Here is a 26611-nt window from a genome sequence, read left to right on the forward strand (position 1 = left end):
ATGGCCTCTTCCCAACACTGAGTTTTTGCCAATGTTCTGATTCTAATTTCTCTCTGCTTACCCGTTTCCTCACAGAGATTGTTGGAGTGGCCGAGCTGTGTAACAAGATAAATGGACCCTGGTTCACAAAGTTTGATGAAGATCTGGCTCTGGCATTCTCCATCTACTGTGGGATCAGTATTTCCCATGTGAGTACTGGGAGTGTTGGCAACTGTGCCAGTGACCTCCAACCCTTCCCAAAATGCCATGTCGTTGTCAACATTAAGCAACAGATTTAGACATAAAGGGAGATCAGGATGCGAACGTGGCTGGATTTTGGGCTAGGAGCGGGGAGTGTTGGGATAGAGGAGTGGGATATCGGAGTGGGATATCAGACTGGGGGAATGGGATATCGGTCTGGGGGAGTGGGATATTGGTCTGGGGGAGTGGGATATCAGACTGGGGGAATGGGATATCGGACTGGGGGAGTGGGATATCGGTCTGGGGGAGTGGGATATCGGACTGGGGGAATGGGATATCGGTCTGGGGGAGTCCGATATCCCACTCCCACAGTCCGACATCCCATGACATCTGGCAGTGGAACACGGGAACTCCCGGGATCAGGAGAAGGAGGATGGGGCTTTGTTAGAGTCCGCAGCCCGTGTGCAGCCAGCCAATCCATGCAGCCGCTCGCCGACATTTCAAAATTGGATAGGCTCTGGACGATGAGAATGAACATCGCAGGGCTGTGGAGAAAAGTAGCAGGGGAATGGGATTAACTCATTGGCGCTTTAAAAGAGCCAGCATAAACATCATGGGCTGAATGGCCTCTTCATAGGCACTAAGGTTCTAAGATTGTACATGTGCACACAGCCATTGGAAGGGCTGGATTTAGGAGTGGTGTAAGGGACTATAACAACATCCGATATTAGCAGAGTGCAGAATAAACGAGGCGATAAGTTGTGAATATTTAGTTGCATTTCTTTGGAGTTAGCGATGGTGATGTTGACCTTCTGGCATTTCTTTCCCTCTATCCAGTCACTGATGTACAAAAAGGTTCATGAGGCACAGTACAGGAGCCACCTGGCGAATGAGATGATGATGTACCACATGAAGGTGAGCAAACCGATGTGGATTTCACTCTCGTTTTATCTTTCGAGCAACAATCCAGGCTGGCACTCCCAGTGCAATACTGAGGGAGTGCTGCACTGTCAGAGGGTCAGTACTGAGGTAGTGCTGCACTGTCAGAGGGTCAGTACTGAGGGAGTGCTGCACTGTCAGAGGGTCAGTACTGAGGGAGTGCTGCACTGTCAGAGGGTCAGTACTGAGGGAGTGCTGCACTGTCAGAGGGTCAGTACTGAGGGAGTGCTGCACTGTCAGAGGGTCAGTACTGAGGGAGTGCTGCACTGTCAGAGGGTCAGTACTGAGGGAGTGCTGCACTGTCAGGGGGTCAGTACTGAGGGAGTGCTGCACTGTCAGAGGGTCAGTACTGAGGGAGTGCTGCACTGTCAGAGGGGCAGTACTGAGGGAGTGCTGCACTGTCAGAGGGTCAGTACTGAGGGAGTGCTGCATTATCAGAGGGTCAGTACTGAAGGAGTGCTGCACTGTCAGAGGGTCAGTACTGAGGGAGCGCTGCACTGTCGAAGGGTAAGTACTGAGGGAGTGCTGCACTGTCGAAGGGTAAGTACTGAGGGAGTGCTGCACTGTCAGAGGGGCAGCACTGAGGGAGCCCTGCACTCTCATAGGAACAGTACTGAGGGAGTGCTGCAATGTCAAGACGGTCAGTACTGAGGGAGTGCTGCACTGTCATAGGGTAAGTACTGAGGGAGTGCTGCACTGTCAGGGTGTCAGTACTAAGGGAGCACTGCACTCTCATAGGAACAGTACTGAGGGAGCGCTGTAATGTCAAGAGGGTCAGTACTGAGGGAGCGCTGCAGTTTGCAGGTGCAATGTTTCAGTTGAAAAGCTAGACTAAGGCTCTGGCTGCCCTCTCAAGTGTATGTAAAGGATCCCATAGTCACTGCTTTGAAGAAAGCTGTGGAGTTATCCCCAGTGTCCTGGTTAATATTTATCTCTCCAAATTCTTCACCACACTAACTAGTCCAATTCTATGGGACACAGGTTAAAATGAAGCAAGTGAATTGAGGTAAGTCCCTTCATCAGGTTTATGAGAAAATGCACGTGATCAGATGGACTAAACCACAAAATTTGCATTTATGTAGCGCCTCTTGCATGGTAAATCAGCCCAAGTCCGTTCACAGGAGTGTAACTTTTTGCCCCTGTCTGAGCTGATCCACTGCTGAAGCCCTCACCCAGGCCTTCTTTGTCTCTAGACTCAGCTATTCCAACGCTCTCCTGGTCTCCAACATTCTACCCTCTGTAAACTCAAGGTCGCCCAAAACTCTGCTGCCCGTGTCTTGACTTACAGCAAGTCCCCTGTCACCCCTGTCACCCCTGCGCTCTCTGACCTACATTGACTCCCAGTCAAGCAACGTCTTGATTTTAAAATTCTCACCCATGTTTTAAACCCCTCCATGGCCTCGCCACCCCCTCCGTATCTCTGGAATCTCCTCCAGCCCCACAATCCTCCAAGATCTCTGTGCTCCTCTAATTCTGGCCTCTTGTGCATCCCTGATTTTAATCGCTCCACCATTCCAGGCCATGCCCCTAACTGCCTGGGCCCCAAGCTCGGGAATTCCCTCCCTAAACCTCTCCACCTGTCTACCCTCCCTCTCCTCCTTTAAGACACTCCTTAGTACCTCGGTCTCTTGCCAAGCTTTTAGTCACCTGACCTAATATCTCCTAATGTGGCTCGGTGTCATACTTTATATTAATACACTCCTGTGAGGCGCCTTGGGACTTTTTATTGTGTTAAAGGCGCTTTACAAATATATGTTATTGCAGTAATCAAACAAAATTTGCCACCGAACTGCCTAAGAAGGTATTAGGACAGGTGACCAAAAGCTTGGTCAGAGAGAGGTAGAGAGAGACAGAGAGGGACTGGGAGAGGGAGTGGGCGAGAGCCAGAGACAGAGCTAGAGACAGAGACAGACACAGAGACAGACACAGAGACAGAGCTAGAGTCAGAGTCCGAAACAGAGACAGAAACAGGGACAGAGACAGACACAGATACAGAGACAGAGACAGAGCTAGAGCCAGAGACCAAAACAGAGATAGAGAGAGAGACAGACACAGAGACAGACACAGAGACAGAGCTAGAGTCAGAGACCAAAACAGACACAGAGACAGACACAGAGACAAACAGAGACAGACACAGGGACAGGCACAGGGACAGACACAGAGACAAAGTCAGAGACCGAAACAGAGACAGAAACAGGGACAGAGATAGAGACAGGCACAGAGACAGAGACAGAGATAGAGACAGAGATAGAGACAGAGATAGAGACAGACACAGAGACAGGCACAGAGACAGAGACAGAGATAGAGACAGAGACCGAGATATATATCAGGAGGGAATACCAGGGTTTGGGATCAGATAGGGATAGGGATAGGGACCAAGATATATTTATCGAGGGAGTACAAGGGTTTAAGGCCCAGGCAACTGCAGGCACTGCTGCCAACGGAGAAGAAACCATACCTTTCACAAAATCAGCACCTCCCAAAGTGCTTCAAGCTAGTTGAGTACGTTTTTTTTTTAAAGTGCAGCCGCTGTGTTTTTTTAATTCATTCACTAGATGTGGGCGTCGCTGGCAAGGCCAGCATTTAATGCCCATCCCTAATTGCCCTTGAGAAGGTGGTGGTGAGCTGCCTTCTTGAGCCGCTGCAGTCCATGTGGTGTAGGTACACCCACCGTGCTGTTAGGAAGGGAGTTCCAGGATTTTGACCCAGCGGCAGTGAAGGATAATGTAGGAAAAGTTATAATGTTACAACGTAGGAAACGTGACAGCCAATTTGTGCACAGCAAGATCCCACAAACAGCAATGAGATAAGTGACCGGACATTGAGTTTTTTTTTTGAGTGTTGTAGATATTGGGTCCAGGACACCAGGTCCCCTGTTTTCCTTCAAATTTGTGAATGCGGGATCTTTCTCTGTGCAACTGGGAAATGAGAAAGGGCCTCGGTTTAATGTCACGTTAAAACACTGGACCTCTGACAGTGCAGCACTCCCTCAGTACTGTGCAGCGAAAGAAGCTGGTGATATGTGAGAGGCCAGAATTGGAGGAGTGTAGATATTTCAGAGGATTACAGGGCAGGAGCAGATTACAGGGCGGAATCGTCCCACATTTGCACAAAGTGCGGTAGCAGCTGGGTTAATGGGTGTTTTAGCTGCCAGCCACAATGGCGGATTTCCACACCGTATCGCCCCAAACCCACCGCACTAACTATACATTCCCAGGAAACAGGCCGTTTCTGTGGTGGGCGGGCGCTCATTCGCCGGCCTCACCGTCACCTCACCGCTTCCTCACCCCAGGCACCACATTTAAAATACAGCCGTGCTCAGTGCTTCCAGCCCAGGACTGCAGCAACGGAGACAGGGCCCCGAAAGGCAAGGAGATTGCAGCCCTCGAGCGCCTTTTGGACGCCGTGGAGGCCCCGCTGTGATGTCCTCTACCCCCGCTCAATTACCAGCTACATTACCACTCCGGCTTGGGAGGCGATGGCAGTGGGGGTCAGTGCCAATGCTGCACAGAAGAGGTTGGCCATCCAGTGCAGATAGAGGATGAATGATCTCATCCGTGCCACCAGGGTGAGGCAACCATCTCACGACTCTAAACTCACACACTCACAAACCCATCACACATTCACTGGCATCTCACTCACTGCCAACCCAAGGGACATCACCACTCACTCTCTCACACACACCCTCACATCTCCATCTGGCCTCACCTCCTCTGGAGGCTGCCTCCTCAGCCCTCACCATCTTGAGGCCAATTGCACAGATCAACAATGTACCCCCACACACACACCCTGGGATACCCTCCTTCCCCAGTACAGCCCTCACCCTGCAGCCTCTTCCTTTGCCTGAGGCCACTTCTCCCCCTTCCCCAAGCAAACCCTAACTCGGCAGCCGTTGAAAAGCCAATCTTCCTGCCGACATCGGGCGGGCGATCCAGTGTTGGGGGGGTTGCTGTTTCCGGTCAGCAGGCCTTATAATAACATGCTGATGTATTACAATGATGTCCCCGGCGTCTGGTGGTGGGGAACACGGGCACCCCATCAGCGGGCGGAGCGGACGATGGCAAACTGGTTTCCGAATCCGTGAAACCGATTTTTGGCCTTCTGGCCATATTGTCCGCTCAGGCCACCGAACACACCCGAACACCAGCGGGTACTGAAAATCCCGGCCACGGAGATTGGGAGGGGCGGCGAGGCCGTGGAGAATGAGAATTTGAAACCCTGGGCATTCTGCAGCTGATGTAGACTGATGAGCACAAGGACTGGGACTGGCTGCAAGTGCAGGGCAGCAGAGTTTTTGGATGACCTGAAGTTTATGGAGGGTGGAAAATGGGCTAGGCTGGCTCGCTCTTGGAGATTGAAGGGATTAAGGTAAGTGGATGCCGAAGAGTGAGCTGTTGGGCCAAATGGATTTTTCTTGTTCTTAATGGCCATTGTGTTAAATCCAGGTAACGAATGAGGAGGTGATGAAAATGCTGAAGTATGGGATACAGCCTGTCGATGAGATTCATCCGGAATTTTCCAAACTCACCTTCACACCACGGTCTGTTCCGGAAGAAAACACAACCATGGTAGGTTTGCTGCTGGGGTGGTGATGGTGGTGTGGCGGTAACCTCACTGGAATCCAGGGGCCCGCACTATAATGATCTGGCGATGCAGGTTCAAGCTGGTGGAATTTAAAAATTCAGTTAATAAAATCTGGAATGACAAAACCAGCCTCAGGAACGGTGAGCGTGGCCGGGATTTAGCGGCCCCGCTGTGGTGGGACCCACTGCGGGAGATTCGGGGGCCCAGCCAGAAGCCCATCGCCTTTCGGAGGGACTGGATGGTCCCAGTGGTGGGCGGGGCCATAAAACCATAAGACATAGGAGCAAAAATTAGGCCATTCGGCCCATCGAGTCTGCTCTGCCATTCAATCATGGCTGATAAGTTTCTCAACTCCATTCTCCCGCCTTCTCCCCTTTGATCCCCTTACTAATCAAGAACCTATCTATATCCGTCTTAAATACACTCAATGACCTGGCCTCCATAGCCTTCTGTGGCAATGAATTCCATAGATTCACCACTCTCTGGCTAAAGAAGTTTCTCCTCATCTCTGTTCTAAAAGGTCTTCCCTTTACTCTGAGGCTGTGCCCTCGGGCCCTAGTCTCTCCTACTAATGGAAACATCTTCCCAATGTCCACTCTATCCAGGCCTTTCAGTATTCTGTAAGTTTCAATCAGATCCCCCCTCATCCTTCTAAACTCCATCGAGTATAGACCCAGAGTCCTCAAACGTTCCTCATATGTTAAGCCTTTCATTCCTGGGATCATTCCTGGGGCCAGAAAATCCTGCCCCCTGAAACGATCACCGATTGTTGTAAAAACCCATCTGGTTCACTAATGGTGAAACAGCTAGGGGGACGTCAAGAACTTCAGTTACGTTGGGACTGTTCTCCTTGGAGATGAGAAGGTTGAGAGGAGATTTGATAAGAGGAATTCAAAATCTTGAAGGGTCTGGGCAGAGTAGATAGGGAGAAACTGTTCACATTGATGGGAGGATCGAGAGCCAGAGGGGCACAGGTTTAAGGTAATTGGTAAAAGAAGCAATGGCGACATGAGGAGAAACGTCTTTGCACAGTGAGAGGTTAGGGTCTGGAATGCACTGCCTGAGGGTGTGGTGGACGCAGGTTCAATCGAGGCATTCGAGAGGGAATTGGATTATTATCTGTAAAGAAAGAATGTGCAGGGTGACGGGGAGAAGGCAGGGGAGTCGAATTAGGTGCATTGCTCATTCGGAGAGCCAGCACAGACACGACGGGCAGAATGGCCTCTGTCTCAGTTGTAACAATTCTGTGATTCTGTGAATTCTGTGATTCTGAGAGCGAGAGGCAGAGAGACAGAGAGAGACAGAGAGTTTTAGGGATGGAGTACCAGAGTTTGGGGCCAGGTAGCTGAAGGCACGGCCACCAATGGAGAAGAAACTGTGCCTTTCACAAACTCAGGACCTCCCGTTTTGTGACAATCTATTTTAAGTTCTCTAAAGGATCAATGTGATTCATTGCAATGGAATCACAGGACCAACTTCAACTCATATTAATGGTGAAAATCTCGGATTATCCTGGAATTAAAGATTAATCTCCAGATCTCTATTGCCCGAGAGGCTTCAAAATCAAATTTTGTCTGATTACAACAGCCACTTATATTTATATAGCGCCTTTAACGCAATCAAAGAATTCACAGTATCAAACAGAATCACAGAATTGCTGCAACACAGACAGAGGCCATTCGGCCCATCATGGCTTCGCCTAGTGCCTTCTCCCCCTGATTCTTACTATGTTCTAATCTCCCCTCAGGCATCTTGCTCTTCTCTGACTCCTGCTTTCTGTTCTATAATTCACCCCACACCATGTCTAATCATTGATTAAAGAAATTTCAGCCTGGAAGCTCCACTCTCTGCAGCAACTACCCTAACCCCGCCTGCCTCTTACCAACTTTAATAACCTGAATATCTCTGAAACCAATCTCCTATCTCTCCCACCATGACCCAATGCCCTTTGCTTGTATTTGTTTTTTTTAAAACTTTATGTGGTTCATTATGGTCTATTTCTACATTAACAAATGCCAGGCAATGACCATCTCCAACAAGAGAGAATCCAAACATCGACCCTTGATGTTCAATGGCATTACCATCACTGAATCCCCTATTATCAATATCCTGGGGGTTAACATTGACCAGAAACTGAACTAGACTAGCCATATAAATACTGTGGCTACAGGAGTAGGTCAGAGGCTGGGAATCATGCGGAGGGTAACTCACCACCTGACTCCCCAAAGCCTGCCCACCATCTACAAGGCACAAGTCAGAAGTGTGATGGAATACTCTCCACTTGCCTGGATGAATGCAGCTCCAACAACACTCAAGAAGCTCAACACCATCCAGGACAAAGTGGCCCGCTTGATTGGCACCTCATCCACAAACATTCACTCCCTCCACCACCGACGCACAGTAGCAGCAGTGTGTACCATCTACAAGATGCACTGTAGGAATTCACCAAGGCTCCTTAAACTACACCTTCCAAACCCACAACCACCACCATCTAGAAGGACAAATGCAGCAGACACATGGGAACACCACCACCTGGAAGTTCCCCTCCAAGCCACTCACCATCCTGACTTGGAAATATATCGCCGTTCCCTCACTGTCGCTGGGTCAAAATCCTGGAACTCCCTCCCTAACAGCACTGTGGGTGTACTACACCACATGGACTGCAGTGGTTCAAGAAGGCAGCTCACCACCACCTTTTCAAGGGCAATTAGGGATGGGCAATAAATGCTGGCCCAGCCAGCGAAGCCCACATCCTGTGAATGAATAATAAAATAAATAAATTAGAGATGTCAACTTTGGTCTGACATATTCCATGATTTTCTGTCTCCAAGAGCATTGAATGTAAGACCATAAGAAATAAAAGCAGAGATTGGACATTCAGCCCCTCGAGCCTGCTCCGCCATTCAATAAGATCATGGCTGATCATCCTCAACTCCTCTTTACCACCCTCCCCTCCTCCCACTGCACTTCTATCATTGGCTGGCCAACCAGTCAGCCCTCATCATGCACCCCTGTTCTACACCCCATGAAAAGCAAGTGGAGTCATCATTAACCAATTGGATGTCAGTAATATTTGCATTGGAGACAGAATCACACACAGAATCACAGAATCACACAGTGCAGAAGAGGCCCTTCGGCCCATCGAGTCTGCATCGACACGTGAGAAACACCTGACCTACCTACCTAATCCCATTTACCAGCACTTGGCCCATAGCCTTGAATGTCATTGACAGTAGAGCAAAGATTCATTAGATTGGTCCCTGGGACGAAAGGGCTGTCCTACACTGAGAGACTGAGTAAATTGGGTCCATATTCGTTGGGGTATGGAGAAATGAAGGGTGATCTCATTGAAACAGACAAGATTCATGGAGAGAAGATTGGGTAGCTGACACGAAACAGAGAGTATAAATGGGTCATGTTCTGGTTGGCAGGATGTGTGCCACAGGGATCAGTGATGGGGCCTCAACTCTTTACAGTTTACATAAATGATTTGGATGAATGGACTGAAGGTATGGTTGCTAAATTTGCTGATGACACAAAGATAGGTAGGAAAGTAAGTTGCAAAGAGGACATAAGGAGGCTACAAAAGGATATCGAGAGGTTCGGTAAGTGGGCAAAGATCTGGCAAATGGAGTATAATGTGGGAAAATGTGAGGTTGTCCATTTTGGCAGGAAGAATAAAAAAGGGACATATTATCTAATTGGTGAGAGATTGCAGAGCTCTGAGATTCAGAGGGATCTGGGTGTTCTAGTGCATGAATCACAAAAGGTTAGTGTGCAGGTACAGCAAATAATTAGCAAAGCTAATAGAATGGTATAATTTATTTCAAGGGGAATTGAATATAGAAGTAGGGAGATTATGCTTCAGTGATACGGGGCATTGGTGAGACCACATCTGGAGTGCTGTGTACAATATTGGTCCCCTTATTTAAGGAAGGATGTAACTGCATGAGAAGCAGTTCAGAGAAGGTTTACTAGACTAATATCTGGAATGGAGTGGAGTCTTATGAGGAAAGGTTGGACAGACTAGGCTTGTTTCCGCTGGAGTTTAGAAGAGTAAGAGGCAACTTGATTAAAACATATAAGATCCTGAGGGGTCTTGACAGGGTGGATGTGGAGAGGATGTTTCCTCTTGTGGGAGAATCTAGAACTAGGGGTCACTGTTTAAAAATAAAGGGGCCACCCATTTAAGACAGAGATGAGGAGAAATTTTCTCTCAGAGGGCTGAGAGACTTTGGAACTCTCTCCCTCAAAAGGCGGTAGAAGCAGAGTCTTTGAATATCTTCAAAGCAGAGCTAGACAGATTCTTGATTAACAAGGGGGTGAAAGGTTATTGGGGTAGGCAGGAATGTGGGGTTGAGGTTACAACCAGATCAGCCATGATCTTATTGAATGGCGGAGCAGGCTCGAGGGGCCGAGTGGCCTCACTCCTGCTCCTAATTCGTATGTTTGTAAGTTTGTATTCTGAAGGGGATCTTTGGAATTGTCTACCCCAGAGGATTGTGGATGCTCCATTGATCAATAGATTTAAGGCTGAGATAGATTATTGGTCTCTCAGGAACTCAAGGAATATGGAATAGTGGAGTTGTGCCAGAAGATTAGCCATGATTGTACTGAATAGCGGAGCAAACTCAAGGGGCTGAATGGTGTACTCCTCCTGTTCCTCGTGTTCTTAAGAGCCTGGCAAGGATGATGAAACTCTTTCAAGTTACCAACAGTCACAGATTGCAACTTCTTTCGAGTACAATCACAGCTGAGGGGAACTCCACTCCATATTTGCAACAGATCTACTGCAGCTAAATATTAGAAATATTGCGAACCTAGTCACCTACTCCACGGGCTAGATTTTTACAGTTGCCGTGGTCCTTGCCCCTGAACCCAGCCACAATCCCGATGGCTGCCCTCATACCCTCCTCCACCAATCCCCTACTCAGAGCTCAGTCAGTGTATTTTTAAAATGTGTCCTTGAGATGCGGGTGTTTCAAGTGTTATGGCAGGTAGGATGGTAAATACCGAGCTGCTCAAATCCCACAGGGAAACTTGAAACAGCTGCCAAAACGGTTTTTGCAATTTGTATAGTATGAGGAGAGGTTCTGAAATCAGGAAACAATGTCCCCGAATACTTGTGATGATTTTATAGTAACGTAAACATTTATTAAAAGAATGAAGAGAATCAAATAAAACACAATTACACTTAAACACACAAATGGCTTCACACGGTAAACAGTACTTTAAAACAGTTCCACAAATCATAACTTACTACCCCCAGAGCTAACCTTCCCCTTTTCTATTCAGCAGCTATCCTGATAGATTTTAGAATGTATAAAAGTCCAGTAATTTTTACCACGCAGTGACTTTGTCCTTGGGGTGTCCTCTGAGGCCGACAGCAACAGGTCTGGCCTTCTTCACGCTGTCTTCTGGGAGATCTAAGCAACTAAGCAATGCTCACATAGCCCTCAGTATTTCCTTAAATGCGAACTTTCCCTTTGATCTCTCTATTATCTCAACCACTCTCCTCAATAATGCTTTCTTCCCAGAATTGATTAAATCATTCTTTACCTTAGCTCTGTAAAAACAAACTTACGCCATCTTTACCTAATTTCCTTACACCTTTTTACAACCTGCATATTCCCCCTTTGGACTACAACAACTCAATTCAAACTATTCCTGTTATTGCTTTATGTAAAACTCTGATTGAAGTTCCTCTTGGTTCATTAATATAGCAAAACAACTTCTTACTGTTGATTTTAGACCCTTGCCATCACTCTAGCTCTTAATCCAATTACAGCCTGACTTCCAATGCATAAGAAAATATACTAGGGTTATTACCAGAAGAAAAATATTACAAATTCCTTGTTTTCTTCACACCTCCCCACTTTTTTTTCAGAAAATGAAGCATCATAATTCAAAAAGGTGGTTTCATTTTCTTAACCTCTTTCCTATTAATTATTACTTATCTCTATACATTATACTACTACATGATAAGGTGCATGCATTAACATAATAATATACCCAAGGTTTCAATAAAAACTGCTTCAGCCCTTTTCCCAGGTTTGACATGTCCAATCTTCTTTACAACTTAAATCCTTGATAATGCACCCGCAATGAGGTTTTCATGTTCAACCACATGTGTAATTTGCAAGTTAAATGGTTATAACACTAGACTCCATCTAAATAGTCTTGCATTCCGATTTCAAAACTTTTCCAAAAATCTTAATGGGTTATGGTCAGTGTAAACAATTGTTTCTGATGAATTGTTGGCAACATAAATTTCAAAGTGTTGCAATGCCAGTAAAAGACTCAGTGTTTCCTCCTCAACTGTGGAGTATTTTTGTTGATGAATATTTAACTTCTTTGAGAAATATCCCACAGGATTTTCAATACCTGCGTCATCTGCCTGCAACAATACAGCACCAATACCAACATCACTTGCATCAATAGCCAATTTAAACTGCTTGGCATAATTTGGTGTTGCTAAAACTGGCACTGTTGTCAACACAGTTCTCAGATTTTTGAATGCATTTTGGCACCCTGATATCCAGTTGAACTTTTTGCTCTTTTTTTTAAAGAGTTCAGTTAAGGGAGCAATCACACTGCTAAAATTTGGTACGAAGTTCCTGTAAAAACCACTCATGCCCAAAAATCTTAAAACTTCCCTTTTTGTTGAAGGCACTGGGAACTCGTCTGTTGCCTTTATTTTTACATCTCGTGGAGCAACCTGACCATGTCCAACAGTGACCTGTGACCTGTGCTTGCGCAAATTCACTCTTGGCCAAGTTCACCACCAACTTAACTTCTGGTAGACGATCGAAAGTGCTCCTCCCATGTTTGACCGAATGCCACCAGATCATCAATGTACACAGCACAGTGACTCAGGCCAGTAATAATTTTACTCCTTAGTCTCTGGCAGGTCGCTGGTGCATTTTTCCACACCGAATGGCATGACTTTGAACCGATAGATTCCATCTGGCTTTACAAAAGCTGAAACCTCTCCCGCCCTTTCCGATAGAGGCACTTGCCAATACCCTTTCAGCAAGTCAGTCTTTGTAATGAACTTTGATTGTCCCACTTTCTCAATGCAGCCTTCCAAATGTGGAATAGGGTATGAATCTACAATAAGAAATTGAATTGTGAATTGCAGATTCACTTTTCCATAATCCACACACAGTCTTTGTGTTCTATCTGGCTTAGGTACCATCACAATAAGTGAACTCCAATTGCTGAAACTCAACTCAATAATGTCATTCTTGAGCATAAATTCAATTTCTTTTTGCGTTTGTGATAATTTTACTGGATTCAACCTATAAGGATGTTGCTTGATTGGAAACAGAGTTCCCCACATCTACATCATGTACAGCTACCTTTTGTTTTCCCCGATTAATCCCCACAAATAGTGCTATGTGACTGCGATAGCTCTCTCAAGTCCCTTCGATTCTTACCTGGAAGGTAACTCAGTATTTCATTCAAATTTTTAAGCACCTCCTCATCGTCCGATTGAAATAGAGGAAAACCAGTTTCAGAATCTTCCATCCCCACTTCCTTTTCCTGATTCATCACTACTAATATCTCTTCTTTTTGGTTGTCTTCCCTATCAAAGCACTTTTTGAGCATATTTATATGACATACCCTCTGGGTTTTTCTTCCATCTGGAGTTCTTACTAAATAATTCACCTCACGTAATTTCTTTTAGCCAAGAAATTTTACCCCCTTTCCGATCCCACTTTTTCCAATAATTTATCATTTTAAAAAAAAGTTATTTTTCTCTTCCCGCTTATTTTTAAATTTATTTTGATCTATTGTTTTATCTCCACCTTTTAGCCCATTTCTATCCCTTCCCCCCCACTCCAGCCCCACTAGGGCCATCTGCCACTAGCTTGTCCTGCTTTCTACCCTTAATGTCCCCATTAGCACATTCCTTAGATATTATCACCACCGTCAACACCCCTTTGTCCTTTTGTCTATGACATCTTTGGCAATCTCTTCTTTGCCTCCACCTATCACTGGCCCTCTATCCAGCTCTACCTGTCCCACCCCCCCTCAACCAGCTTATATTTCACCTCATTTCTCTACTTCCTTAGTTCTGATGAAGAGTCATATGGACTCGAAACGTCAACTGTGTTCCTCTCCGCAGATGTTGTCAGACCTGCTGAGTTTTTCCAGCTATTTTTGTTTTTGTTTCAGATTTCCAGCATCCGCAGTATTTTGCTTTTATAATTTCTTTTCAATTTGGTAAGGTCCACTAAACCTGGCTTTTAATGGTTCACCTGATGCAGGCAACAAAACTAACACTTTCCCCCCAGCTACAAAGCTACGAGTCTTTGCCTTCCTGTCTGCTTCTGTCTTCATCACCTGCTGTGATATTTCTAAATGCTCTTTAATTAATTCACATGCTCTGTTTAATCTTTCCCTGAACTTTGATACATAGTCCAAGAGTGTGGTTTCTGAATTCTCGCTCACTAACATCTCCTGAATTAGTTTGAGGGCTCCTCTCCTCTCACTTCATTCTCCTCCATTCTCTCCTCCTGAACAATCTTACCAAAGATAGTATCAGCTATAATTGTGTCTCGGTCTCTTTGCCCTGACTTCTAGACTCCTCCTCCTCCTGCCTCAACTTAGGACTCTGTGATCATGTTACCACGTGGTCTGGAAACAAACCAGGATGTTTCTCCTGCAACACCTCTGGGGATTGCGTTTCCACAGGCTGTTCAACTACAATAGGCATCACTAACATCTGTGACCCAGCTACGTCGTTTTCTAAGATAAATTGAGCCCCTGAAATCGTCCACTTCTTCACTACTCCTACGATCACTTCACCTGTTTCCCAGCCACTTTTCAAATTCACCTTACACAAAGGCATATTCTCCACGAACTCCCCTTATTAATACCTGTTCCTGCAGAATTCCCCCTGGATAACAAATATCGCTATCCCATAACATTAAGGACTGACCCACCCCTGTGACCCTTAAAATTTGTATATCTTTGTCAACTCCACTTTATCCACACGAAAATACTTTTTCCCTCACAGATGAAATCTCTAAACGTGTCTGCAGCCTGCCTTCCAATATTCCTTCGAATTGGCTGTGAACCCATTTTCACACCTATGTCTGATACTTGTGCTTGCTTTTCTGCTTGAACAAATCCTACCAGTATATAAAAACAAAAAACTGCGGATGCTGGAAATCCAAAACAGAAACAGAAATACCTGGAAAAACTCAGCAGGTCTGGCAGCATCGGCGGAGAAGAACAAAGTTGATGTTTCGAGTCCTCATGACCCTTCAACAGAACTGAGTAAAAATAGGAAAGGGGTGAAATATAAGCTGGTTTAAAGGGGGGTGGGGAAGAAGGTGGGTGGGGTTGTTGGGACAAGCAAGCAGTGATAGGAGGAGATAACCAAAAGATGTCACAGACAAAAGAACAAAGAGATGTTGACGGTGGTGATATTATCTAAAAGAATGTGCTAATTAAGAGTGGAGAGCAGGACAAGCAAGGTAGCTCTAGTGGGGGTGGGGTGAAATAAACCATGGGTGGAATACATTTAAAAATAATGGAAATAGGTGAGAAAAGAAAAATCTATATAAATTATTGGAAAAAACAGAAGGGAGGGGGAAGAAAGGGAAAGGGGGTGGGGATGGAGGAGGGAGTTCAAGATCTAAAGTTGTTGAACTCAATATTCAGTCCGGAAGGCTGTAAAGTGCCTAGTCGGAAGATGAGGTGCTGTTCCTCCAGTTCCAATCCTACCGGTATGTCTTGTTCTCAAGACCCTGACTTTACAATGCCTTTCATAGTCCCTGCTAACCCAAAAGGTCTCCCATGTAACCCCCAGCACACTGACATCGTACGGCCAATCTTATTACAATGAAACCATTTCAGCTTTCATACATCTCTTCCACTCTCAGCGCCCTCATTCCTAGCCTGAGGTGAAATCTCCTTAGAATCTCCAGCTGTTCCTTCTGTCCCTTGACTACCCACCTTCCTCTCACTTTCCCATTTTCTCAGGTTTAAAAAGGGTGGCGAAGGAAAGGTGTCGATTTATGGACCAACTCATAATCTTCTGCTGCCTCTGCTGCCTTGCCTAGCAGCTTTAACCCTTTGTTCCTCTGCATGGGGTCCTTAAATACTGAAGGAAGTGGATCTTTAAATTCTTCCAAAAGATTTTTACTTCCCTAAGGGCTTCATAGGTTCCTTCTATTTTTAGAAAATTACTGTCAAAATGACTTTGTTTGATTCTTTCAAACTCAATATAAGTCTGTCCAGGCTGTTTTCTCACATTTCATAATTTCTGTCTGTATACCTGTGGAACCAACTCATAGGCGCTCAGAATAGCCTTCCTCACTGCATCATATTCCCCAGATATTTCTTCTGACAGCGATGCATATACCTCGTTACCCGCCAACCCAGACTGTCCACGTTTCTTTTGGCCGTTTCATCTGTTCAGCTATCTTCTCAAATGAGGTAACGAACGCTTCAACATCTCTTTCTTCAAACTTTGGAAGGGCTTGTACAAATTTAAACATCTCCCCCACTGGGTTCTGATCTGGAAATAAGTCCTTTTTCATCTCCTGGTGTCTTTCTTTTTTAACTATCAGCTTTTTAAGCTGGAATTCTCTGTCTCTTTCTTCCTTTTCTCACCTCACCATTTCTCATCCCCTTTCCCGTTCTTTCCCTTCTCGTTCTCTGGACCTTTTCTCTCTCCCGCCTTTCTGCCAGTTCCCTTTGGGATGCCCTTTCTCTTTCCTTTCCCTTTTCCTCTACCTCTAGCCTTTTAGTTCCAAGTCTCTCCCTTTCCCTTCTGCTTCTTCTTTTGCTTCCAATTCAGGTCTTTTCAGTTCCATTGCTTGTTCAAGTTTAAGCTTCTCCATTTGTAACTGAAGTCTCACAACCTCCAGCTGTGACTCACTAGTGTCAGGTATCCCTTCCAATTTCCAGTGCTGTGTTATTACTTCAATTATGCCCACCTCCTTTGCCCCTATGGTTAACCTCAACTACATCGTATCCACCAGTTCTATTCACCTAGCTTTAGTTACCTTATGTGAACCCTCCAAGGTTATATCTTCCACTCCCAGACAAGTCTCAGTAACTGCTAAAGCCATTTTGCAGTCTCCCACTTTAAAATCTCCCAATACCACTCCTGGTTCAGTGTACTCCTTACCCTCGTTGTCTTTAAGTTCACCAGTTCCAAGCCAGTCAAGGAATTATTCTTTTAATATCCTGCAAAGATCCCCCAATTCCGTTATGGCAGGTAGGGTGGCAAATGCTGAGCTGCTCAAATCCCAGAGGGAAACTTGAAACAGCTGCCAAAACGGTTTTTGCAACTTGTTTAGTATGAGGAGAGGTTCTGAAACCAGAAAATGATGTCCCTGACTACCTGTGATGATGTTATAGTAAAGTAAACATTTATTAAAGGAATAAAGAAAATCAAATAAAACACAATTACACTTAAACACACAGTAAACAATACTTTAAAACAGTTTCAAGAACCTTAAATTAACACCCTCAGAGCTAACCTTCCCTTTTTCTGTTCGGCAACTATCCATATAGATTTAAAAATCTATAGAATTCCAGTAATTTTTACCACACAGGGCCTTTTTTTCCTTCGGGTGTCCTCTGAGGCCGACAGCAACTGGATCTTCAGGTCTGGCCTTGTTCACACTGTCTTCTTGGAGTTCTGCCCAGCTATCCTGCTGTCTTCTGGGAGATGTAAGCAAATTCCCCCTCACATGGCCCTCAGTATTTCCTTAAATGCATTCTTTCCCTTTGATCTCTCTATTATCTCAACCAGTCTCTTCAGAAATGCTTTCTTCCTGAACTGATTAAATCATTCTTCACTTGAACTCTTAGACTTGTAAAAACAAACTTACCTCATCTTTACCTTATTTCCTTACACCTTTTTACAACCTGTATATGCCCCCTTTGGACTACAACCACTCAATTCAAAAACACTCCTGTTAGTGCCTTATGTAAACCTCTGATTGAAGTTCCTCTTGGTTCATTAACATATCAAAACCACTGTTACTGTTGACTTTAGACCCTTCCCGTCACTCTAACTCTTAATACAATTACAATTTAACTTCCAGTGCATAAGAAAAATGCCAGGGTTATTACCAGAAGAAAAATATTACAATTTTCTTGTCTTCTTGACACAATGTTTATTCCCCATCCCAAATTGACCTTTAAGGTGGTGGTGTTGCAATTATTGATTCAGCGGCTAGCACTCTTGCTTCTGAAGCAAAGTTTCAAATCCCACTCCGGGTACTTATGTACAATATCTAGGCCGACATTCCCAATGCATTTCTTTAGGGATGAGATGTTAAACTGAGACCCCGTCTTGCCCTCTCAGGTGGATATGAATGATCTCACCAACACTGTTTTTGCAGAAGACCAAGGGGGTTCTCCCCAGTGTCCTGGCCAATATTTATCCCTCACTCAGCATCACTAAAAGAGTCATGTTATCTGTGAGAGCTAGCTGGGTGCAAATTAGCTGCTCTCCATGCACCATGCATCATCATTGCAGCTGTGGCTCAGTTCATAGCACCCTCGCCTTTGAATCAGAGGGTTGTGGGTTCATGTCCCACTCCGGAAACCAAGAACTGTGATTGTACTCAAAAGAGTTGCAATCTGTGACTGTTGATAACTCGAAAGAGTTTCATTGCTCTTATATCTTTGTGGGTGGTTACAAACAATCAGAAAGGTTTCAGTGTGCGGCCTGATCAGGGCCACCGCACAGCTTTGGGCTGGACATCTTACACTTAACTGTGGGAGGAGACTTTGGAATCGAGTGTCGATTAAATTTACAGCATGGAAACAGGCCCTAACTGATGCTTGTGCTCCACACAAGCCTCCTCTGTTGATGTTGCGTCGGTTGTGTCGTTAAGGTTAAGGATCATCAAGTGGAGGGTATTGATTGATTAAGTATCTTGAACACATAAGAAAAGGGATGGTCAAGGTGGCCATCAACATATCCTGGCAGCGGGTGGTCAAAGGGGTCGCTTGACCTGACTGTCTGCCCCTCTACCGCGGCTATGTTCGCGTTGGGTGGCCCTGGAGAGAAAGCACGAGTCCACAGGTACACTACAGGCCTTCTGCTATTGGTGGGCACCGCGGGGGCATCATCACCCCCAGAAATGACGTTTTGATTTGATTTTGTAAGTTTCTTTTGATGTTTTGTTTTAGTTACAGTGCCCCCACCAGGGGCTGTCACCCCCTCCTCCTGATTTATCAATTTCTAGTTTAATTTATTGATTTTTATTGTTATACTAAAAGAGTATAAAAAGGGAGTGCTGGGACACTGGTAGGAGGCTGAGATATGTAATGCTGCTTTCTGTGAATAAACCTACTATCAAGAAAAGGATTTGTGTCGAGCTTCAGACTTCACCATCTGGTTTGGGATCCTTAAAACATGCTCCTGCTCTCATTACATCTTCCTCTCCTGACCATCCTGCATCTCCCACGCATCATCTTTACCCCTTTAGTGCCTTTCCCGGGAACTGGCATAATTATGGAGGAGGGATGGAGTGGGGGGAGGAAGGTCGGAGAGGAGAAGGAAGGCTGGAGCAAGGAAGGGGAAAAGAAGAAAGAAGGGGTGAAGGAGGGAAAGGGGAAAAGAAGGGGAGAAGGGGAAGGAAGGGTGGAGACAATTGTTTTTTTTCCCTGCTCGGTGGGCTCCTGAATACATCTCTGCTTCTCACCCCCACCACTTAACGTGACAGTGATTTCCACATTCTCACCGCTCTCTAATCAAAGGAAACCTTCCCGGGTTTTTCACGTGACCTTCCATTTAATACCGGACCCTTCGGTCACAATGGGAATTTGAAAGCGCGGTAAACTGGCAGCTCCATCCTGCCAACGTTCTTGGTTATTAATACAGATCTTTTTCTCCTGATTCCAGGCTATACTGGGTATGGCCGAGGATATGGGATTCACAACCACCTACAAGATTGACGTGAAGACTTTAACAAGGTAGGGTTCAACTCCGAGCACTGCACTGCCCTCTGGATGAGAGTGTCCTATTCTGGAGTAGGATAAAGACATCTCAGAACCAACGTAGCCTTCGATTATCACTTCGCATGGCTGCCTGTTAAGTTAAATGTTTAATCTCTGCTTTTCTTGCCCAATGCTTAGTTGCTCTGAGAAGCTGGTGGGTTTTGTCCCATTAACAATGAAGGAACATTTGTGCCGGGTAATGACCATCTCCAACAAGAGAGAATCTAACCATTGCCCCTTGAGGTTCAATGGTATTACCATTGCTGAATCCCCCACTATCAACATTGACCAGAAACTGAACTGGACCAGCCATACAAATACTGTGGCTACAAGAGCAGGTCAGAGGCTAGGAATCCTGTGGCGAGAAACTCACCTCCTGACTCCCCAAAGCCTGTCCACCATCTACAAGGTACAAGTCAGGAGTGTGATGGAATACTCTGCACTTGCCTGGATGAATGCAGTGCCCAAAAGACTCAAGAAGCTCGACACCATCCAGGACAAAGCAGACCACTTGATTGGCACCCCATCCACAAGCATTCACTCTCTCTACCACCGACACACAGTAGCAGCAGTGTGTGTACCATCTAAAAGATGCACTGCAGGAATTCACCAAGGATCCTTAGACAGCACCTTCCAAACCCAGGACCACTACTATCTACAAGGACTAGGGCAGCAGATAGATGGGAACACCACCACCTGGAAGTTCCCCTCCAAGTCACTCACCATCCTGGAAGTTCCCCTCCAAGTCACTCACCATCCTGATTTGGAAATATATCGCCGTTCCTTCACTATTGCTGGGTCAAAATCCTGGAACTCCCTCCCTAACAGCACTGTGGGTGTACCTACACCACATGGACTGCAGTGGCTCAAGAAGGCAGCTGACCACCACCTTCTCAAGGGGCAATTAGGGATGGGCAATAAATGCTGGCCTAGCCAGTGATGCCCAACATCCCGTGAATGAAAAAAAAAGTGATATATGTTCAAGTCAGCCAGGACTTGGAGGGAGAAATTCAAAAAGCATTTCATTGGCTGTTACGCTCTTTAGGACATCCTGAAGCTGTGGAAGAAATGAGAATGGAATGTGGCAGAAATAGGCGACAGTATCTTGGCAAAGGGCGGAGGGCTGGTGCATGCATACTGTTCTCTGCAGCTGTAACCGAGAATTCTCCAAGGTTGTGGTGCCTGCCTGGTGCCAAAGTTAAGGACATTTCCTCACAGTTGCAGAGGAAGGTGGCGTGGGAGGGCGAGGGCCCAGTGGTCATGGCCCACGCGGGAAGTAATGACATTGGGGGACTAGGAATGATGTTCTATTGAGGGGGTTTGAGGAGTAAGGTTCCAAATTGAAACGCAGAACATCGAAAGTTATTCATCTCTAAATTGTGACCTGAGCCATTTTGGCACAGGGTCAAGCAGATTAGAGGATTAAATGCATGGCTCAGAGTGGGGTCGGAAGAAGGGGGTTAGATTCACGAGGCACTAGCATCCAAACTAAGGAAAAAGGGAGCTGTTCTGTTGGGATGGGCTGCACCTAAACCAGGCCGGGACCAGTGTCCTGGCAAATTGTTTAACTAGGGCTGTCAACAGGGCTCTAGACTAAAAGGTGTGGGACTGGGAGCGGCAGGTAAGGGTCAGTTGAAGGAAAATGTAGAAATCTAAAGAGAAAAATAGAGGCAACAAAACAGTGTAGTGGTTTGGGTAAAAGCAAGTTGAGTGCATCAGCAAATAAGGTCCATGCAAAAAATAGCAGCAAAAAAATGAAAATCTCTTTATCTCAATGCATGAAGCATCCTCAATGATCTAGATGAACTATTAGCATAAATAGAGGTAAATGGTTTCGATCTAATCACCATTCCCAGAGACAGGATAACAAGGTGACCAAGGTTGGGAAATAGATATTCCAGTGTACACAACATTTCTAAAAGACGGGCAGAATGGAAAAGGAGGAGGGGTAGCCCTGATGGCAAAGGATGATACAAGGACATTAGAGAGAAAGGATCTTGGCTCAGGTCAGGAAGTAGAATCAGTATGGGTGGGGATTAGGAATAACAAGAGTCAGAAAACGCTGGTGAGAGTAGTTTATAGGCGTCCTAACAGTAATTATACTGTTGGACAGAGCTTAAAACAAGAAATTATTGGAGCATGGAGCAAAGGTAATGAAACACTTGTGGGGGACTTTAATCTTCATGTAGACTGGATAACCAAACTGGCGAGGGTAGTCTAAAAGATGAGTTTGTAGAATATTTTTGTGAGTTCCCTGCAACAATACATTCTGGAACCAACTAGGAATAAAGCTATGTTAAACCTAGTGTTGTGTAGTGAGGCAGGGTTAATTAGTAATCTCACAGTAAAATACCCACTGGGAAATAGTGATCATAACATAACTGAATTCCACATTAACTTTGAAAATGACGTACTCCAATCACAAAAAAGACCTTAACCTTAAAATAAGCCAATTACATAGGTAAGAGGGGGGAATTGGGTAAATAGATTATAATGTATGTATGGCTGTAAATAAACAGTGGGAAATATTTAAAGATATGATTCAATATGGTCAACAAAAATACATTCTACTGATAAACAAAAATTTAGCAAGAAAGATCCATCCATGGGATAATAGGGAAGTTAAGGATAGTATTGGTTAAAAGAAGAGGCTTATAATGTTGCAAAGAATAGTGGAAAGTCTGAGGATTGGAAGAGTTTTAAACATCAGCAAAGGACCATCAAGATTTTGATTAAAAAGAGGAAAGGATAGATTTTGAGAGTAGACGCACTAAAGTTTAAAAATAGATTTTAAGAGCTTTCGTAGGTAAATAAAAAGGGAAGAGAGTAGCTAAAGTAAACATTGGTTCATTTAATGCAGAGACGGGACAAGTTATCATGGGGAACGAGGAAATAGCAGAGAAATCAAACAAATAGTTTCTGTCTGTCTTCAAGATGGAAAATACAAATTACATATCAGAAGCAGAGGGGAACCTAGGGGCTACTGAGAGCGAGGAACCTAAAGTCGTTAATATCAGCAGAGAAAAAGTATTGGAGAAACTGCCAGCCAGCCAATCTTCTATCCATGCTAATATGTTTCCCCCTACACCATGCGCTTATATTTTCCATAATAGCCTTTGATGTGGCATCTTATCAAATGCCTTCTGGAAATCCAAGTACAGCACGTCTACAGGCTCCCCTTTATCCACAGTGCATGTTACTCCTTCAAAAGACTCCAATAAATTGGTTAAACATGATTTTCCTTTCACAAAATCATGCTGACTCTTCCCGATTGCCTTGAGCTCTTCTAAGTGCCCAGCTATAACCTCCTTAATGATCGATTCTAATAACTTCCCCACGACAGACATTAAGCTAACTGGTCTATAGTTTGCTGTTTTCTGCCTCCCTCCCTTCTCGAATATTTGCTTCTTTCAGACTTAACAATGCGCTTAACAAACCATTGTATGGTTAGACAAAGTCAATAGAGTTTGACAAATTTATTGGTGTTTTTTTGTGCCTGAAACAGAGTAGGGTAAATAAAGGGGAACCAGTAGATGTGGTATACCTGGATTTCCAAAAGGCATTTGATAAGGTGCCACACAGAAGATTAATCGGCAAGGTAAGGGCTCAAGGAGTTGCGATGTTATATCAGCATAGATGGAGGATTGGTTAGTGGGCAAGAAGTGGAGAGTCGGGATAAATGGGACATTTTCCAGTTGGCAGGATGTGACTAGTGGAGTGTCTCAGGGATCGGTACCCGGGCCTCAGCTATTCACGATTGAAGATGAAGAGACCTAGAGTAACATATCTAAGCTCCCTGAGAATGATAGATTTTCGGCCTCTCAGGGAATTGAAGGATTGGGGGAGTGAGTGAGAAAGAGGAGTTGAGGCTGAGGATCAGTCATGATCTTATTGACTGGCGGAGCAGTCTCGATGGACCGTGTGGGTCTGCTCCTGCTCCTATTTCTGTAGCTCCTACAGGCGCTATACAAATTCAAATTTCTTTTAAGATTTAAACGTGATCACTCGATCACTATTATGGGATCCTCTGACTTGCCTCGTGCCTTGGGAATATCAGCCCTAACATTGAAGTCTCTGTTAGGTGAATATTTTAATTGTTTTCTCACATCTCTCTTTGCTGGTGAATTGTCAATAAACTGAAGCAGAGGTGGGGAGGGGTGTGGGGCGGGGAAGAAGCTGTCTTTGGCCCTGAAAATACAGACTGTCCTTCTGTGAGGAACCTAACAGGGGCCTAACTCCCCAGGGAGTTCAGCAGTTTAAGTGTAGGAAGGCAGGTGTGAGGCTGATGAATAAAAGCTTTTATTTACACAGCGCACCCGAGGTCCCAAAGTACTTTACGGCCAACGAGGTACCTTTCGAAGTGTAGCCACTGTCGTAACGTAGGAAACGCGGCAGCCAATTTGTGCACAGCAAGATCCCACAATCAGCAAGTGTGATAATGAGCAGATGAAATGTTATTTTTGTGTTTGAGGGAACAAATATTGACCAGGACAGTGGGGAAAACTCCCCCTGCTCTTTTTCAAAATAGTGCCATGTGATCCTTTATGCCCGGCTTAATTAAACAGGTTTGGTTTAACATCTCACCCAGCAGACAGTTACCTCACTCCCTCAGCACTGACGCTGGAGTGTCAGCCTGGCCTTTTGCGCTGAGGCCTGAGGGTGAGGTTTGAACCCAGAACCTTTGTGATTTGGTGGTAAAAGCGCTACCCACTGAGCGGCGGATGATGTCTGGCCTGCCCCTGCTGGTAAAGGAGGAAGGTCTCTCTCTGCTCAGCTCCGCTCTCCTCTCCCCCTCAAGTGTGTACTTGATTGTGGTTTGACTGGCACTACACCAGAAGTCATGTGCCAACACTGTGCCACACAGAGTGCCCATTTTGTAAGGCAGGAGGAGTAGGCCATTCGGCCCATCGAGCCTGCTGCGCCATTCAGTACGATCATGGCTGATCTTGGGTTTCAACTCCATTTTCCCGCCCGCTCCCCCACATCCCTTAATTTCCCCGAGAGACCCAAAAATCTGTCAATCCCACAGCCTTAAATGTGTTCAATGATGGACCATCCACAACCCTCTGGGGTAGAGAATTCCAAAGCTTCACCACCCGCTGAGTGAAGACATTTCCCTCATCTCGACCCGAAAGGGAGGTGGGATCACATTGCAGACGAACTTTCCAAAGGCCGCTGGAAGTTAAGGGGGTTAATTTGCAGTGGGACAGGGGAAAAAAGAAACTGGGGTGAGGGGGTTAAAATTGGACAAGACAGCCAGCACGGACACGATGGGCCGAATAGCCTCTTCTGTGTCCCATGACTCAATCACGGTTTGATCTGCCCTCCCTAAATCCTTTTGCCCGACAAAAGCCTCTGTTTAGTTGCCCAGCCCACCCCCCGCCGCCTCCCCTCCCCCAGAGGTAATTCTGGGGTGGGGTGGAGGGGAGGGAGTTCCAGATTTCATGGTGTGAACACGGTTGTTTCGTTGACCTGATCTTGACCTCCGAAGGCCTGATGATGGTTCCTTGTGCCCCGGCAGGTTTTGTATGATGGTCCGACGAGGCTACAGGGACCCTCCCTACCACAACTGGATGCACGCCTTCTCCGTCACGCACTTCTGTTACCTTCTCTTCAAAAACCTGCCGCTGCTTGATTTCTTGGCGTAAGTACAGGAGGTGCTGGGGCGGTGGTGTTTGGGGTTGTGGGTGTTGCGAGGGTGGGGGGGTGGTGGGGGTGGGTGTGTGTGTCGGGGGTGAGGGGGGTCAGTGGGAGAGGGACGGTAGAGACAGAGAGTGCGGCAAAGAGGAGGAGGGCAGGAAAGTTAGAAAGTGCGGAGGGGAGGGGAGGGAGGGAAGGGGAGGAGAGGTGGCAGGAGGAAGAGGGAGAGGGAGGAAACTGGAGGGAGGGAGGGAGGGAGGGTGAGTGAAATAGATAGGGTTGCCAACTGTGATTAAATGTTTTCCTGGAGGTTTCATCACCCGACTTGCCCCCACACCCCAGCCATTATCGGCCAACGCACCCATCCTTGTGACAGACCAGCTTCCCACACCAATTGGAAAGCCATAAAAGACTCATTACCCAATTGGATGATGCTTGACTGTCAGCCAAACAGCCTTTTTCCACCATTTTCAATATTTTTATATCTGGTTGAAGAGAAATGTTCAAAGAAAATGACAAAATCAATCATTTTCCTGATGATTGTTCTCCAGAGTTACACACAGCAGGGTCCTGGAGATTGATCCTCAATGTCTGGGGACTCCAGGCCAACCCTGGAGGGGTTGGCAACCCTGGTAAAAGAAGGGGGATGGGACGAGGAGGAATCTACAAATAAAGGAACACTTGGGAGTGAAGGGGAGGGAAAAGAGGGGAGAGGAAGTGAGGGGGGGGGAGGAGAGAGGAGGAAGCCAAGTTGGGGAAAGGGGAATCGAGAGCGGGAAGAAAGGAGAAAGGGGAATGAACGAGCTGAGGGTCAGGAGGAAAGAGAGAGAAACCTGGTGGAGATCGGTGGCTGGAAAGAGGGAGAAAGAGGAGGGAGGGAAGGGGGAGGTGAGGTGAGAGGGGACGGCAGGAAGGGAGGACGAGGAAGGAGAGAGAGAGAGAGGAGGTGAAGCCTATGGTGGAGCTGCAGGGAGGAGAGACGGTGAGGGGAATCAGGAAGTGGTGTCTGTCTCCCCCTGGTGGTTGAATCTGCTGCTGCCCGGGGACAGTAAGTTATGAGGATTCAGCAGGTTGGTGTGAAAGGGTCTTGCACCTTATAGGACATGGTAGCATCCTGGGCAATCACATCTGCCTGCTGGAACTTCCCCAGGAGAGGGAATGAGCCACACAGAGTTGGAATATTCAGTAATTAAAATGCTGCCGATACTGGAAATGTGAGATGACAGGACAATGCTCAATTAGACCATAAGACCATAAGACATAGGAGCAGAAATTAGGCCATTCGGCC

General features: G+C 45.9%; 1 protein-coding gene across 3 annotated transcripts in view; it reads left to right on the forward strand.

Annotated features, from left to right (window-relative positions):
• pde2a (phosphodiesterase 2A) overlaps positions 1 to 26611 on the forward strand; it is a 279683-nt gene that overhangs the window by 212173 nt on the left and 40899 nt on the right. For all 3 annotated transcript variants that reach the window (XM_078544965.1, XM_078544967.1, XM_078544966.1), the window contains exons 18-22: positions 76 to 188; positions 1018 to 1095; positions 5565 to 5687; positions 19589 to 19659; positions 25205 to 25327. In XM_078544965.1, coding sequence (XP_078401091.1) covers positions 76 to 188; positions 1018 to 1095; positions 5565 to 5687; positions 19589 to 19659; positions 25205 to 25327 — 508 coding nt within the window. The remainder of the gene's footprint in view (positions 1 to 75; positions 189 to 1017; positions 1096 to 5564; positions 5688 to 19588; positions 19660 to 25204; positions 25328 to 26611) is intronic.

The sequence above is a fragment of the Cetorhinus maximus genome, chromosome 7 (genome assembly GCF_964194155.1).
Source record: "Cetorhinus maximus chromosome 7, sCetMax3.hap1.1, whole genome shotgun sequence".
Lineage (NCBI taxonomy): Eukaryota > Metazoa > Chordata > Chondrichthyes > Lamniformes > Cetorhinidae > Cetorhinus > Cetorhinus maximus.